General features: G+C 30.2%; 1 protein-coding gene across 1 annotated transcript; it reads left to right on the top strand.

Annotated features, from left to right (window-relative positions):
* Nucleotides 1–2,324: 2,324 nt before the first annotated feature.
* LOC107616474 (serine/threonine-protein phosphatase 7 long form homolog) lies at nt 2,325–4,426 on the top strand. The gene is made up of 5 exons (XM_016318427.1): nt 2,325–2,390; nt 2,817–3,559; nt 3,641–3,728; nt 3,830–3,910; nt 4,409–4,426. Exons 1-5 carry the CDS (start codon nt 2,325–2,327, stop codon nt 4,424–4,426), a joined length of 996 nt encoding a protein of 331 aa, XP_016173913.1.
* The last annotated feature ends 10,796 nt before the right edge of the window (nt 4,427–15,222 follow it).

Here is a 15,222-nt window from a genome sequence, read left to right as displayed (position 1 = left end):
CTCACTGCAAATCTAGTTTTTCATGGAAAGACTAAGTATTTTCAAATTGATATTCAATTTGTTCGAGACTTGATTAGGCAGAGATAGCTGCATGTTGTTCATATTCCAAAAAAATTACCAAGTTGCGGATATCTTGACCAAACCCCGTCTGCAGCCTCTTTTGTCAAGTTTAAGTGCAAACTGAGAGTTGTTCCAAGACCAACTATCAATTTGAGGGGAGCTGATAAGAATAACACTCAATTAGTTAGTTCAGACAATTAGTTAGTTAGTAGTTTAGACAGTTATTTGGTGTTTAGCTTAAGATTTATTAGTTAGTGTGAATCTTTTTACATTATTGATGCTATAGTATAGCTATATATATTGAATACAGGAGAGTATAGCAGAATATATAGTAATTTGTTTCAGTAATAAAAAGTTACCTCTTTTTTCTTTGTTGTGATATTATTATCTAGTGAGATCAGATTTCAATAATCTCTATACTAATATAAATTTTTAAACATAAATATTTAAGAGAGAATGAAAATTAATTTATATTAATCTAAAATTATTTTATTTTGTATTTATTATTTATTTCTGAAATAAATATATAATATTAAATATAATAAATATATAATTTTAAATATTATGTACATAAATTATAAATATTAAATTAAATAAAATAATTTTAAATTATTGTATTTCAAACATTAATATTTTTTAATTACGCTACTATATATATATCGTATCCTATGCTGCCTCTCAGAATTTAAATATACACATTTAGAGACTAGCTTGTAATTAAGTAGTGTTATCAAGTTAAACTCTATATGGATGCTGATTTTTCCTTTTTATTTTTAAAATTTTAAATATATGAAATATCAAATGATCACGAATGGGAACAAGCGGAGAATTCCAGTTTTGCATAGTGTCCTCCTATATATACGGCTTATAATTTATTTGTTGGTTTAAAATATTTTCAGTTGAGAAAGGAGAAGTTTGGATTTTTGAGGCACTTTTCGATTGATAATCATGATAATTTGCTTCGAGAGGAGTTAATACTCGATTTACCTTTCAAAATTTGAAGTTAAATTTAATTTGATTCTTAAAATTTTAATAAATTTAAATTAAATTTTAAAATTTATAATTGTAACTCATATTAACCCTTTAGTTAATTTCTGTTAATAATGTGTTGATTTAATATATTAATTTGTTATGATTTGGTATAATTCAAATTTTATATGATCAACATTTATTAGAGTTTTAAAAACTTGATTGTTGCTCCTAAAATTGTAAAATTTTTAAATTAAATTTATTATTATCGTCTTAATTAACGAATATATTGGAGAGCCAATCAAAATTCAATAAGGTTTAGTAAGTTTTGATCATATAAAATTTAAATAAAGAGTCCAAATCTTAACATGCAAAATTAACATACCGTTCACAAAAATCAACTCTAGAATTAACGTGAGTTGTCGTTGTAAATTTTGGAGGCCAAATTGAGTCAATCATAATTTTAAGGATCAAATTAAGCATTAACTCATTTCGAAAAACCAAAATTTTTCCTCCTCTCCCTCATTTTTAAAAAAAAGTTAAAACATTAATATAACTAACTTTGTATTGCTTATATACAGAATACATATCAGAAAATCAATTTGAATTTGTCTAATGATTAAGTCATTAATCCCATTAATTAAAAAAGTGTTAGAAAATTGAATTTTGACTTGTATATATAATTTATTGATCATTGATAATCTTTTAAATAAAGTTTAAATTTACAACAAATTCATTTTTGACTTACCAAATTTAAAAATATTGTGAAAAAAAAAATACACATATTAGGATATCAAGTGTGAGAAGTAAATTCTTACCTCGGTTGAAAATATATTAAAAAAAGGGCAATTTACGTTAGTAAATTGTTTGATCTTTAATATTACGCAAATGCATTGTTTCCAAATTCAATACGCAAATGCGTTGTTTCACTATTTTATGTAAACCGCTACTGGCAGTAGCGGTTTACAGGTGTGCATAAACCGCTACAACCAGCCGCGGTTTATGTGTGTGAGTGTGTGAGTGTAAACCGCTGCTGGCAGCAGCGGTTTACGTGCGTGTGTGTGTGAGTGTAAACCGCTACTGGCAGTAGCAGTTTACGTGTGTGTGTGTGTAAACCGCTACTGCCAGTAGCGGTTTATGTGTGCTGCATTGCCTATATAAACCGTAGTTGTAGCCACGGATTATGCATTTAGATGGTTTGTGGAGTTTTTTAGAGAGAGGAAATTCTAGAGAGAGGTCAGAGCAAGTTGTGAGCGGGTCCGAGGTATCTCAGCGGCGACTTCTGGCCAGTTATCATGGCAGGCAGGACCCTGTACCGACTGAACGGTGTTGCGCATATTGCCGGTTCTATTGGGGACGAGGTTAGTTAAAATTTATTTTTTTCTAGGCTTTGCATATGTTAGTCAGAAAATGGTAGGTTAGGTAGACGAATTAGAATTTATAGAATATTCCCTCTAGTTTGAAATTAGGCTTTGCATGCTAGGATGTTAGTTCACTGGTTAGGGAAAGGGATAGCTGACGTTAGTGAATTATTTTAGTTTGGTTAGGGTATTTGTATGATATAAAGTTTTAAATTTTAAAGCTTTATAGTATTTTAACATTTCTGGCTGTTATTTATTAAAGTATGGATGTTGTTATTTTTCCTATCGTGACTAGAGAATTTTTTTATTTTTTATTTAGAAGAATTTTTTGATGGTTTAATATATTTGTATCCGGTTAGTTATGGCAAATTTTTTAAGGATAGGAGAATTTAATTGGACTCTGTATATCTTTCTTGTTCTGTGCAGCCCACTAGGTGTATATACAGTGTGAGACGGCAACAGAATATGCCCTCGCATGATAGGATCATCCCGTATTTAGAGAGGGCTGGATTGTACCATTTGGCCAGGCTAAACAGCGAATGGTTATGGTTGGATGAGCCACTGGTTAGTGCGTTCGTTGAGAGGTGGCGTCCTGAGACGCATACGTTCCACCTGCCTTTCGGAGAATGCACAGTGACATTGCAGGACGTGGCATTTCAGCTAGGGCTGCCTGTGGATGGGGAGGCTGTGAGTGGTTGCCTTGGTGAGTTTGAGACATACATGGAGGGTGGCCGACCAGCTTGGGAGTGGTTTGAGGACCTATTTGGTGAGCGGCCTCCACCGAATAAGGTCAAGCAGATGACAGTACACTTTACATGGTTTCGCGATAGGTTTAGGGTGCTACCAGCAGATGCGAGCGAGGAGACTGTCCGCATTTACGCACGGCCCTACATCATGATGCTGTTATCGACTCAGTTATTTGGGGACAAGAGTGCGAACCGGGTACATATACGGTGGTTGCCATTTGTGGCAAACCTTGATGACATGGGGATGTATAGCTGGGGGTCGGCCGCTCTGGCATGGCTGTACCGATGCATGTGTCGGGTAGCGAACAGAAATGTGACTAATCTTGCGGGCCCGCTCCAGTTGCTACAGAGTTGGATATTCTGGCGGTTTCCGTCTTTGAGGCCGGAAGGGTTTGAGGCTTTCTCTTTCCCGCTGGCATCCAGGTATGCGTTATGTTTTTTTACTGTTAACAAATTTCTTTGGCGTTTTTATGGTAGTTTGTGTCTCATATGACTTAAATTTAGGTGGTCTGCCTACTTACCTCCTAACGATAGAAAGGAGCAGAGAGTCATAAGGTATCGGCTTGCATTGGATCGATTGACCGCTCGTGATGTAAGTTTTATAGCAGTTAGAGTTTCATTTTTGCTTTGCTATCTAGTCGTGACTAGATATATACTTGTTGTTGTAATGTATGATGAGTTTTGAAATTTCAGATTGTATGGGAGCCATACTCCGCACTTGATGTACTTGCCGTTGTCCATCCAGAGATACTTACACGTAAACCGCTACTGACAGTAGCGGTTTACACACACACACACGCACGTAAACCGCTACTGCCAGTAGCGATTTACACTCACACACACGCACGTAAACCGCTGCTGGCAGCAGCGGTTTACACTCACACACTCACACACATAAACCGCGGCTGGTTGTAGCGGTTTATGCATACCTGTAAATCGCTACTGCCAGTAGCGGTTTACATAAAATAGTGAAACAATACATTTGCGTATTGAATTTGGAAACAATGTATTTGCGTAATATTGGGGGTCAAACAATTTAGATGCGTAAATTGCCCTTAAAAGAATGTATATAATATATATGAAATAATCCATAGACCTATTGCCTTAAGATTTTAGATAAAATGTAACATATAACTTGATATTATGATTATTACTTACTTAATCTAAACAACCATAAATAATTTACGCTCTTACATAAGTAGTGATGATGTCAAATTACTATTTATTATATATTACCTTCAATAACAATAATGTATATTCCTGTATTGTCAGTGTTTAACACTTCCATAATTAAAATATACATTTAATTAAATGGCAATGGCCACATTCATATATATATGCATGAATTTAAGAGAGAGAGTGTGTGTGTATATCACTTAATTAATCGGATTTTAATAAGTTTCCTCTATATATAGATCAATGAAATGCATGAAGCTTGTGATGATAACAAAGACAGTACTAGTGTAGGAATTCAAAGAGCACTCATTTATCAAAAGCCAAATTCTTATTGTTGAATTGGTTGTGAATTGTAGACATAGAGCAAATAAATCAAAGAAGTAGTGCATATAGAAGCCTATAGGCACTAATATTGAACATGAGCACACGTCATCATAAGGTGGCACTGATGTCATCATAATATAAACTCCACTCAAAGGGACTTATATATATATATAAATGGTGTTGGTAGTGGTGGTGCAACTATCATCAAATGTTTGAATAGCCTTTTCAAAAATTAAATTAAAATTCCTAACACTGTATTTAAAAAATGGAAAATTTTTTTGAAATATTCTAAAAATATTAGTATTTTAATAGTTTTAATAGTTAAATAATTAAATTGACGATTAAAATTACTAAAATATCGATATTTTTAAAATATTTAAAATTTTTCTTAAAAAATTAATACGAAACATTATAAAAATAAATGTATGTACAAACATAAAAGGTATATATTAAAAAATGAAAAAGCTAAGAAGAATGGGACCGAAGCAGACATGCGTGTGACCACAAAAGTGCCCTAAAAAACAAGTACTCTTTGCCTCTAAGCTTCCATGCCCTAATTAAAGAAAAAATGAAAATAATAATTAGCTATTGAAAAAAAAAAAAAAGCTTAAAGGGGTAGCTAGGTAGGGATTTCATGCTGAAGAAGCATGTTAATAGTAACATTGCAGAAAGAAAAGGAAACATGCCTACTAACTGACCATGTTAAGAAAAAGATAACCCTATTTCCCAAAAGAAATAGTGAAAGAATGCATCACAGGAGACATAGTAATGTGGTTATGTGTACTTGCAATTAAAATGTTACATTATTTCAAACTTCTCTTACTTATATATTCTAATGTCCTTGTATATATCTCTTTTTTCCCAAATCCAAGCCACAGCTGAATTTATATTATGTGCCAACAAAAAGTTTATAGTGAGAAAAAAAAATAAAAGGATGCCGAATGTTTGATGGGATTGAATAGAAATGAATTGAATTAGAAATCAAATATATATATATATATATATATATATATATATATATATATATATTGTGTTTGAAATAATATATAAAATAAAAATTGAATTAATTTCGCTCAATGGGCTCCCTCTCAAAGACCTTCTCTTTTAGTTTGACACTTAAAATATCAAATTATTTTAATTTCATTGAATTCGTCTAAAAAACAAAAATATCTGAAATTTAGTTATATAGTAAATATATGAGATTTGCAAATTAAATCAATTTGAATGCTCAAAGATTATTCCACACACATGAGAACCTACAACTAAAACTTGGATATTAGAAATCTATGAGCAATATAGTTTGTTAAAATAATATTTAAATATTAGTAAAATTAGTATTTGCATTTGAATTCATATTTAAATTTAAGTTAACTAGTTTAATTATTTTTTATTTGTTTAATATCTATAAATGAGTTGTACTTTATATCATACAAAATACACAATAAATACGGATACACCCTTTTATCTAATCTCTTCTGTTAACATAGTCAATAAAACCCTATGTATCTTTATCATGATAAACCTAAGAAAATACAAATAATTTTATGTATGTTGAGACCCTCTAAGACTTACCGGATTCCAAAAAACTCAGAGCATATTTTTTAAAAAGGCAAAAAAAAAAAAAATTGTGTATTATTATTGTAGAAATTTCGTCTGTCATTGTCTGTTGAACACTGAACAATTATAATGTTTTGAATAGGAAAAAAATGAAGAGTGTATAAACTTTAATGATTTTTGTTTTGCTTTTGATGGCCAAATTGCTTATGAAACCGAGGATTTGGCAGCGAATAATAAAGAAAGAGATCTAAGACTTGCCTTTTAAGCTAGGGCTGCTAAATTATCATCGTGCTTCTATTTTACCATGCACCGTTCATAAAAAGATTGAAAACACAAACAAATAAATGTTATCATTGGACCAACCATGTCTATAGGAATGGCAAAACAGTTAGCCCTCTGCATCAGGATACTATATATAGGGAATTTACCAAAACAAATTAAAGGGAGAAAAAGGGAGCAATAGAAGCCATTATTGAAAATTATTTTCATTTTTAATTAAGTATTGCGTAAAAATTTGTTGCATATTAAAATTCAAGAGGTAGAGCGGAGAAATAATTTTGCAAATCTTGGACCACATACATTACTTTTTTTTTTTCCAGTGTATAATATGTAAAAGTTATGTTAAAAATAAAATGAAGTTCCTATAGTTTTATGAAATTTTCAATTAGGTTTATATATTTTTTTTCTTTTAATTGAGTCTTTGTACTAAATTTTTTTTAATTAGGTCTTTATATTTTTTTTCTTTTATTTAGGTCTCTATACCAATTTTTTTTTCAGTTGGGTCCTTATAAAATTAAGCCAATTACTATTAAAAGATACTTAATTGAAAAAAAAATTAGTGCAGGGATTTAATTAAAAAGAAAAAAAGTATAGGGACCTAATTAAAAATTTTACGAAACTATAGAGACCAACAGAGTAATTAAACCTAAAATAAATTACTAAACATTAAACTCTATAATTAAAAATATTTGTATAAGTATCTTAAAATAGTATTTATATAAGAGTTTATTAATAATAATAATAATAATATAAAAATATTATGTATATTAAAATTTAATTATTAAATTAGTTACTATATATTTGTATATAAATAAATGTGTTAATTTATTTATTTTTAATGCGTATTTGTATTTAATGATATATTTTATAAAAATAATTATTTAATGATTGATTTTTTTAGAAGAAGTAGTATGATTGATAATAACATGAGACAAGGGGGAATAAGAGTGCTTAAAAAGTGTGCCACTTGTCAAAAAAGTAAATGGAAAACATGTATTAGTTCTAACATTCTGGTAGACAATATCTTACCAACCGTTACAAAGTGGCATATTTAATTTATCATTCTTTTCACAATAATTTCCGGAGTGATCTTTCAAGCTATGATTTGTCTAACAAATAAAACACTACTACTACTCTTAATCAGTTTTAAGTCATAAAATCACCTTTATTGGCTGCCCCTTTATTTTTTTATTTTTTTATTTTTTTGTGACTGGCTGCCCCTTTAATTTGCCGTCTCTATATATTTTTTAGTCAATTGTATTGTGAGTAATACTAGGAAATTAATATTGTAGTAGTTAATTTCAGTTAATATTATAATAAATTGTTAAATAAATTTAGTATAAAATATATTAAATAAAGATGAATTTTTGTTGAGTTTAGATTTTGAATTTTTTTTAATTAAGTTTCAGATACTCTTATTTTTTAGATTTTTAGATTTTTTTATGTTACATATTAACTACAATATTGTCTGGACAGTGCTGATTTCTAAAACTTTCTCTTTTAATTATTTAATTAACAAGTGCATATAATTCTAAAAACTCACTCATATTAGATATGTTGGTTAAGTATATGGTTTAGTTTATTTAATTTTCAAAACCAAAAAAAAAATTATTATATCTAAGAAATGTGAAATCAATTCTCCACATCAAACACACTCTTAATTAAGAGTACTCGTTAATTTTTATGTATTTAATGTCATTATTTTTAAATAAAAAATTATTTTTTGTATTTATGACGGTGATACTTGTAGAAAATTTTATTATTAATATGGTTTCATAATTTGTCAATTCATATGATGACTTGCTAATTGTCGTGCTAATATAAAATGAAGCCTCATCACAATAATAATGATCCAAACATAATCTATATATAGATGATGAAGAAACGTTAAGCATTGGTTATATTGAGTTAGGCATCACTACTCCTTGCATGCTTCACATAAAAATGATGGCAACTATACTCACAATTTCTCTCTATTTATTGCAATGTTTGACATCAAATTTAAAAGCTAAACACACTCTCAATTAGTTAGTACTAAGATAAGCAAGTATCTTTCTAAATTTATCCGATGAACCACACTTAAAAAAATAGAACTTAACTTTTTTTAAGTGATATGGTAATTCGTAAATTAATTTTTATAAGGAATAAATTTGATATATTCAAGTATATGGAGTAAAAAAGTGATTTTAATATTTTTCAGTCTCTTGTAGGATGTGAGAAGGTTCTCTGTTGTCACCACATATTTGATAAATCAGTTACTTCAATATTTTTCATAAATTATAATAAGTAAAAAATATAATTTTTTCTTTGTACAAAAAATTAAAAAAAAAGTTTGCTAGGATGCGAAAAACTCATTCTTAGATTTCACCCAAAAATTCCTATTTTAGAACATTACACAAAAAAATCAAACTATATATAAAAAAATTTAGCCTGATATTTTATAATAGTTTTTGAATAGGACTAATTAAAAAATATTATAGAATAAAAATTATATTTAACAAATATTCTGTCCACAATAATTCTCGGACTAACAATCAAAAAATAAAGCGGTGAAATAACAATATTTCTCAATAAATTGATTATACAATGTACATTGATTTTCTTAATAAATCCTAAGTTATAAGTTGGTTACAGAAAGAATAAAATATAACTAAAAAAATAAAAGGAAGTATGTTTTTTCTAAGTCCAAGTACTATTTTTTTTTAAAAAAATACAATTTGGATTTACACTAACTTAAGCATGGAATAGATGCTGCAGATAATAATAACTCGTAAAGGAGTATACATGAGCATACCTCGGCGCACCTTTAGGAAACTAGATCAATTTACCTAAAAATAATTAAAAAATTAATTTATATTTTAATATTAATAAAATATTAAGATATTATTATAATTTATCTAAAAAATATTTTTTATATATATATATATATATATATATATATATATATTTTTTTTTTTTATATTTTATAAAATTTTAAAATTTGTGTGTCTATATATTATTTTGTATGGTATCATATTATGTACTGTATTTATATGAGTATCTATAAATCATAATGTGACTAAGAGAATAAAATAAATATAAATAAGTGCACCTAGTTAGGACTGAAACCAAGGCAAATTAAAGGCACACACATATACAAATATGAGTATGAGAGAGGGGGGGTGTGTGTGGAATGGAATAACTGTGGAAGAAGGTGGAGTGTGTTCCAAGACACAATGATTACATAGTCTTGGAGAAAGGGTGGCGTGGACATAGCAAGTGTATAGAAGAACGTGGGAGGGGCTTGCATTGACCGAGGTACCTTACCACCATTGAAAATGATATGCCTTAACCCCACAAACCCTAAATAATTAACTACTACTATACTAATTAGTAATTATGAATCCTGCTTGCTAGTAAATTATATATATATATATATAGTAACTAATTAAAAATGATGTGGAAAACTATTATGTTGTACGATTAGTCAAATATAATATACCTTAACTTCAGTGGGAAAATTAAGGTTGCCACTAGAACCTAGCTCTATTATAATCTATAGTATCTCATCTATATATACTATAGTTATTATCAATATATAAAATATTACCCTCGTATATAGAAAAGTTAAATTTTGATGAAACTTTAATTCCATTCTTAAAGGGAAAGAAACGAAAAGAAAAAGTTTGGCTAAGCTATTAATAATGATGATGATACTATATCAGTCTTATATATAGTCCTTGGTCGGTCGACAATCTGTGTTGTGTGTTTATTCAACAGTGCTTGTGTTTGCCATCGCCATGGTTCTTTCTCTCTCACACATAGACAAAGTTATAAGTCATTATGAACTTTATAACAATAAAAAATTAGATTTTACTTCTATACATTATTCTATGTATTAATTACTGTGTACAGAATATATATAGATATATTAGCAAGTTTGATGAGTTAGGGCACTTATAAGATAGAGTGCTACAAATAAAAGGTAAATTTTACTCGAGGTATATAGAATATATGTTTTACTTATTATACCAAGTGTCTTAATTAAAATTAAAACACCTACTAATAAAATTATTGATCACCATGTGGTGCCTATTTAGGTCTTAAGTTAATAGAATTTGTGTATGAAAAGTAAAATTACATGTGAAAATAAATTCTGCAGAGTTGTATTATTACTTGTTATTAGTTATTGATATAAGAGTAGTATTTATATAAAAAATATTTTTTTTTTCTTTAAGAAGACAACACATACTCTTTTTGATAACTAACTAAATTAATTTTGTCACTATTTTTGTATTATACTGGTATTATTATCATTCCTCTTCAAAATTAAGGTGGCTTTAGAAACAACCTTAAGTAGTTTGATACTAAACTTTGTAAATAAATTCAAGAAAATAGGCTTTGTAAATATATTAGCCACCTAGTCAATGGCTCTTATATACACCACATGTAGCTGACGTTGATTTACTCTATCTTTCACAAAGTGTAGATCAAGCTTAAAATGTTTGATTTTGCTGTGCAAGATTGGATTTGCGGACAAGAGGACAACACTTTCATTGTCACAGTATAAAGTTGGTGGTAATGTAATCTTTACTCTCAATTTTTGTAACGGATTTTGGATCCAAATAATTTCCGAGTCTGCAGCAGCAAGAGCACGGTATTCGGCCTCCGTGCTTAGGCTTGGTTTGGTAAAACTTTTCGAAGAAGTGCTTGTGCTTTTTAAAAGTTCAAGCTCCTCATTTTGTGTTTGGTAAATTAAAAAGATCACGTACTTATGCTTGCAGCTTTTAAAAGATCGGGGTACTTTTGAAAGCACCTAAGATAGAGCTTTTCAAAGTTGGCTTGTGCTTTTCAAAATTTAAAAGTCTAATATAACCTCATATATTAACTAATTTTTAAATTTAATGCTTGCATTTATGTCTATTATAGTATTTTTAAATTTTAAAAGCTATTTTACCAAATGCAATTGTTGTTGCTTGTATTTATTAAAAGCTATTTTTAATTTAATTTACCAAACATAAATGCTACAACTTTTAAAAAACCATCTTTTAAAAGTTAGCTTTTATAAGCTACTTTTGAAAAGTAAAAGCTTTACCAAACCAAACCTTAATCTACTAACGGATGCTTGCTTCCGACTTGATCATGAGACAAGATTTGATCCCATATAGATGTAGTAACCACATATAGAACGACGGTCATCTAAATCTTAGCCCCAATAAGAGTCTGAAAAAGCAAATAAATATAAGTCATTGCTAGCATGAAATACAAGACCATGAGTAATAATTCCAGAGAGGTAGCGTAATAATCTCTTAACACATTTTCAATGACTAATGAGAGGTCTCTGCATATATTGACACAATTTATTTACCGAAAAAGCTATGTCAGGACGGATGAGAGTAGCATATTGAAGGGAGCCCATGATCGACCTATAAAGAGAAGGATTTTCAAATTCATCCTCTCCATTTTTGGACAACTTAACCGAGGTAGTCATGGGTGTAGAAATCGCTTTAGATTCTTTCATGCCCAATATATTTCATTTGAGAAAGGTGGACAACACCAGATTCTAATTTGTTTGCCTCTATTTCTAAGAAGAAGCTAAATTTACCTAGATCCTTGAGGAAAAAGACATTGTTTAATTGATCAATAATCGACTGTATGGTTTAAGAATTATTTCCAGTAATTAGTTATATATAAGATAAGATCACCATCATGTTTATTTACTAAACCTGGGCAATTTACAAACCTGGGCAGCATCACCTTGTATAAAACCTGGTGGTTATTTCATAAAAATAAATTCATTCAAGTCTCCATTAAAAAATGCATTGTTAAAATTAAATTGACGAATTTGCCATTGATTTTTCAATGCAATTGTAAGAATAACCCGAATAGTTGTAGGTTTAATAACGGGAGCAAAACCTTGATCATAGTCGGTGCCCTCTATTTGATGATTTTCTTTGGCAACTAATCTTGCCTTATACTTCATAATTGCACCATTTGGATGGCATTTAATGACAAATATCCATCTGTAGCCTATCACTTTAGTATTTGTAGGTGCAGCAACAATAGACTATGTATTGGTCTTGTATAAAGCATTTAGTTCTTCAATCATTGCTTGATGCCAATGTTTAGATTGTAAAGCTTGAGTCACATTAGAGGGAATATTATTAATCAAATCAAGTTGAGGAGTTACCAATGTGTGATATAACTTGGGTTTACTAATACCCGATTTCAATCTAGTTTGTATAGGATGATTATTGGGTTTAATATGAGTCTTAGGAGCACTACCAAATTGTAACTCGATATTTGAGATAGGGAGACTACTAGGATGAAGTTGATTATTAGAAAAAGAAGGATTAGATGAGGATGGTGGGAGTGTAGTTAGTGAAAATTTAGTGTGAATAGGATGAGAAGTAGAATCAGGACTTTGATTATTGTGAGGATGATTTATAAGTCCCTCATTCTCTATGGTTGGTGTAGGTAAATTATGAGAAGAATCAGGAGATAAATTAAGGGTTGAATTAGATGGTACAGTGGAGATGGTAGTGTCCAAAGAAAAAACAAGAGAAGTATGAGAAAAATGGGTTCTGGTCTCAGGGGGCAGAATCAGTGGAAAATAATTCTGCATAAGGAAAGCATTGCTCATAAAAAATCACATGGCGAGTGATAATGATTTTGCTAGAATTTGTAAGGCACTTATACCTTTTATAGTGAGGAGCATATCCAAGAAAAACTTATAATTGAGATTTGAAATTTAATTTTGTTTGAGAATAAGGTTTTAAACATGGAAAGCATGCACAACCAAACACTCGCAAAAATTCATAATCTAGTTTCCTAGAGTGCATAAGTTCAAAAGGAGTTACCAAGTTTGTATTGAGAGATGGAAGACAATTGATGACGTATGTGGCTAAGAGGAAAGCATCATCCCAGTGAATTAAGGGAAGAGATGCTGTAGCAAGCATTGCCAAACCAGTCTCTATGATGTGACGATTCTTGCGCTCAGCCCTTCCATTTTGTTGATGCGTATATGGGCATGCAAGAATACCTGTACTTAATGCCTTGATCAGCGAGATATTGTGTAAAAATTTGTGATAAATACTCGTACCCATGATCAATTTAAAATCGCTTAAGCTTAAAACCTGTATGAACATAGTTTTATATTGCAAAAAAGCCTGAAAAATTTGAGACTTTGAATGCAGTAAATATATACAAGTATACCTACTAAAAGCATCAACAAAAGAGATATAATAATTAAAACCATGATATGAAGTTACCGGAGCAGGCCCCCATAAATCTGAGTAAACCATATTTAAAGGAGCAGTGTAATTATATTTATCAAGATTAAAAGGAAGAAGATGCATCTTTGCATTGTAACAAATTTCACACACATTAGATGGAACAATATTAGAAGAGACATGTATTTTGCATTTATTCATTATACTCAGAACTATTTTTGAGGCATAATGACCTAGTCGATGGTGCCACAACTTATAAGAATAAGATTTTGCAAGAAATGCCCTAGGTACATGATCACTAGAATTCCGATTGGAGAAAATATTATTTAGACTAGAACAAGGCACAGAAACACGTTCAAACACATAAATTTCTTGTCTAGGTGTTTCTCGGAGTAGAACCTCCTGAGTTTTCTGAGATTTAACAAGACAAAAATCAGCATGGAATTCAAAATAATAATTGTTATCAGCTGCAAATTTTGTTACACTAATAAGATTGTGTGCAATGTCAAGTGAATGCAAGAGTTTATCCAACAAGAAAGTTCTATGAGTATCAAGATTAATCAAATAATTTTTACCATAGTGTGTAATACTCGCACCTTTACCATTACCTAACATAATTTGTTCTGAGCCATTATATTCAGATGACGATAGCAGATTCTGAGCATCGCCAGTGACATGATGGCTAGCACCAGTATCGGGTAGCCACATTGAATTAGAAAATATTAAAGGAGTAGCCAAGTATGCCCTGAGATTATGAAAAGTGGATGGTGAAAGTGGTGGAGCCTGAGATACAGATTGAGATGAATTCATGGTAGATTGTTGATAAGAAGAATCAAATCGGTGAAAACAAGTCATTGCAGTATGGCCAAATCGATAACACACTTGACACCGAGGTCGTTGATCAAAATTGAAAAATCTGCCAGCACGGGAGAACCTTCCACCGCGTCCTCTGCGTCCTCCAAAGGGTGGTCTTGAAGATCCTCTATCAAATTGATCTTGTGTGTGGGTGTAATTTGCATGAACTACACTTAATTCAATTTTTTTAAATCTTTTAAATATTGCTTCATGTGCTAGTAATAAATCTTCAATCTCAATCAAAGAAAGTGAATCAGATTTAGTCATGATGGAAGATATGTATAATGCATACTCCTCAGTTAAACCTTCAGTTATGGCTGTGACATGATCATCAAGAGATAATACATGTTTAAGAGAGGCCAAAATATCAACAACTTCTCTAATCTGTTTGAGATATTCTTTTGCAGAAAGACTTTGCTTGCAGATTGTCTTAAGCTGAGCTCTTAATTGCTGAACACGAATCTTGGACACTTTAGCGAAGTGATCTTGAATCTTTGTCCACACTTGATGAGCATAAGCACAATCTAACATTTAGTTTTTGAGGGAATTATCAATGGTCTTTCACTTTCCATTCGGTATAAGCAGCAGATTCAGTTCCAACAAGACGTGCAGCCTCACTATCAAATTGAGTTGGAATTTTGGTTGCATCAAGATAATTATCTAATCTATTTACATTGATTACAT

Source organism: Arachis ipaensis, chromosome B9, assembly GCF_059453495.1.
Source record: "Arachis ipaensis isolate K30076 ecotype BB chromosome B9, ASM5945349v1, whole genome shotgun sequence".
NCBI classification, from domain to species: domain Eukaryota; kingdom Viridiplantae; phylum Streptophyta; class Magnoliopsida; order Fabales; family Fabaceae; genus Arachis; species Arachis ipaensis.
The sequence above is the reverse complement of the archived record's forward strand: the minus strand, read 5'-3'. Positions and strand labels throughout refer to the sequence as shown.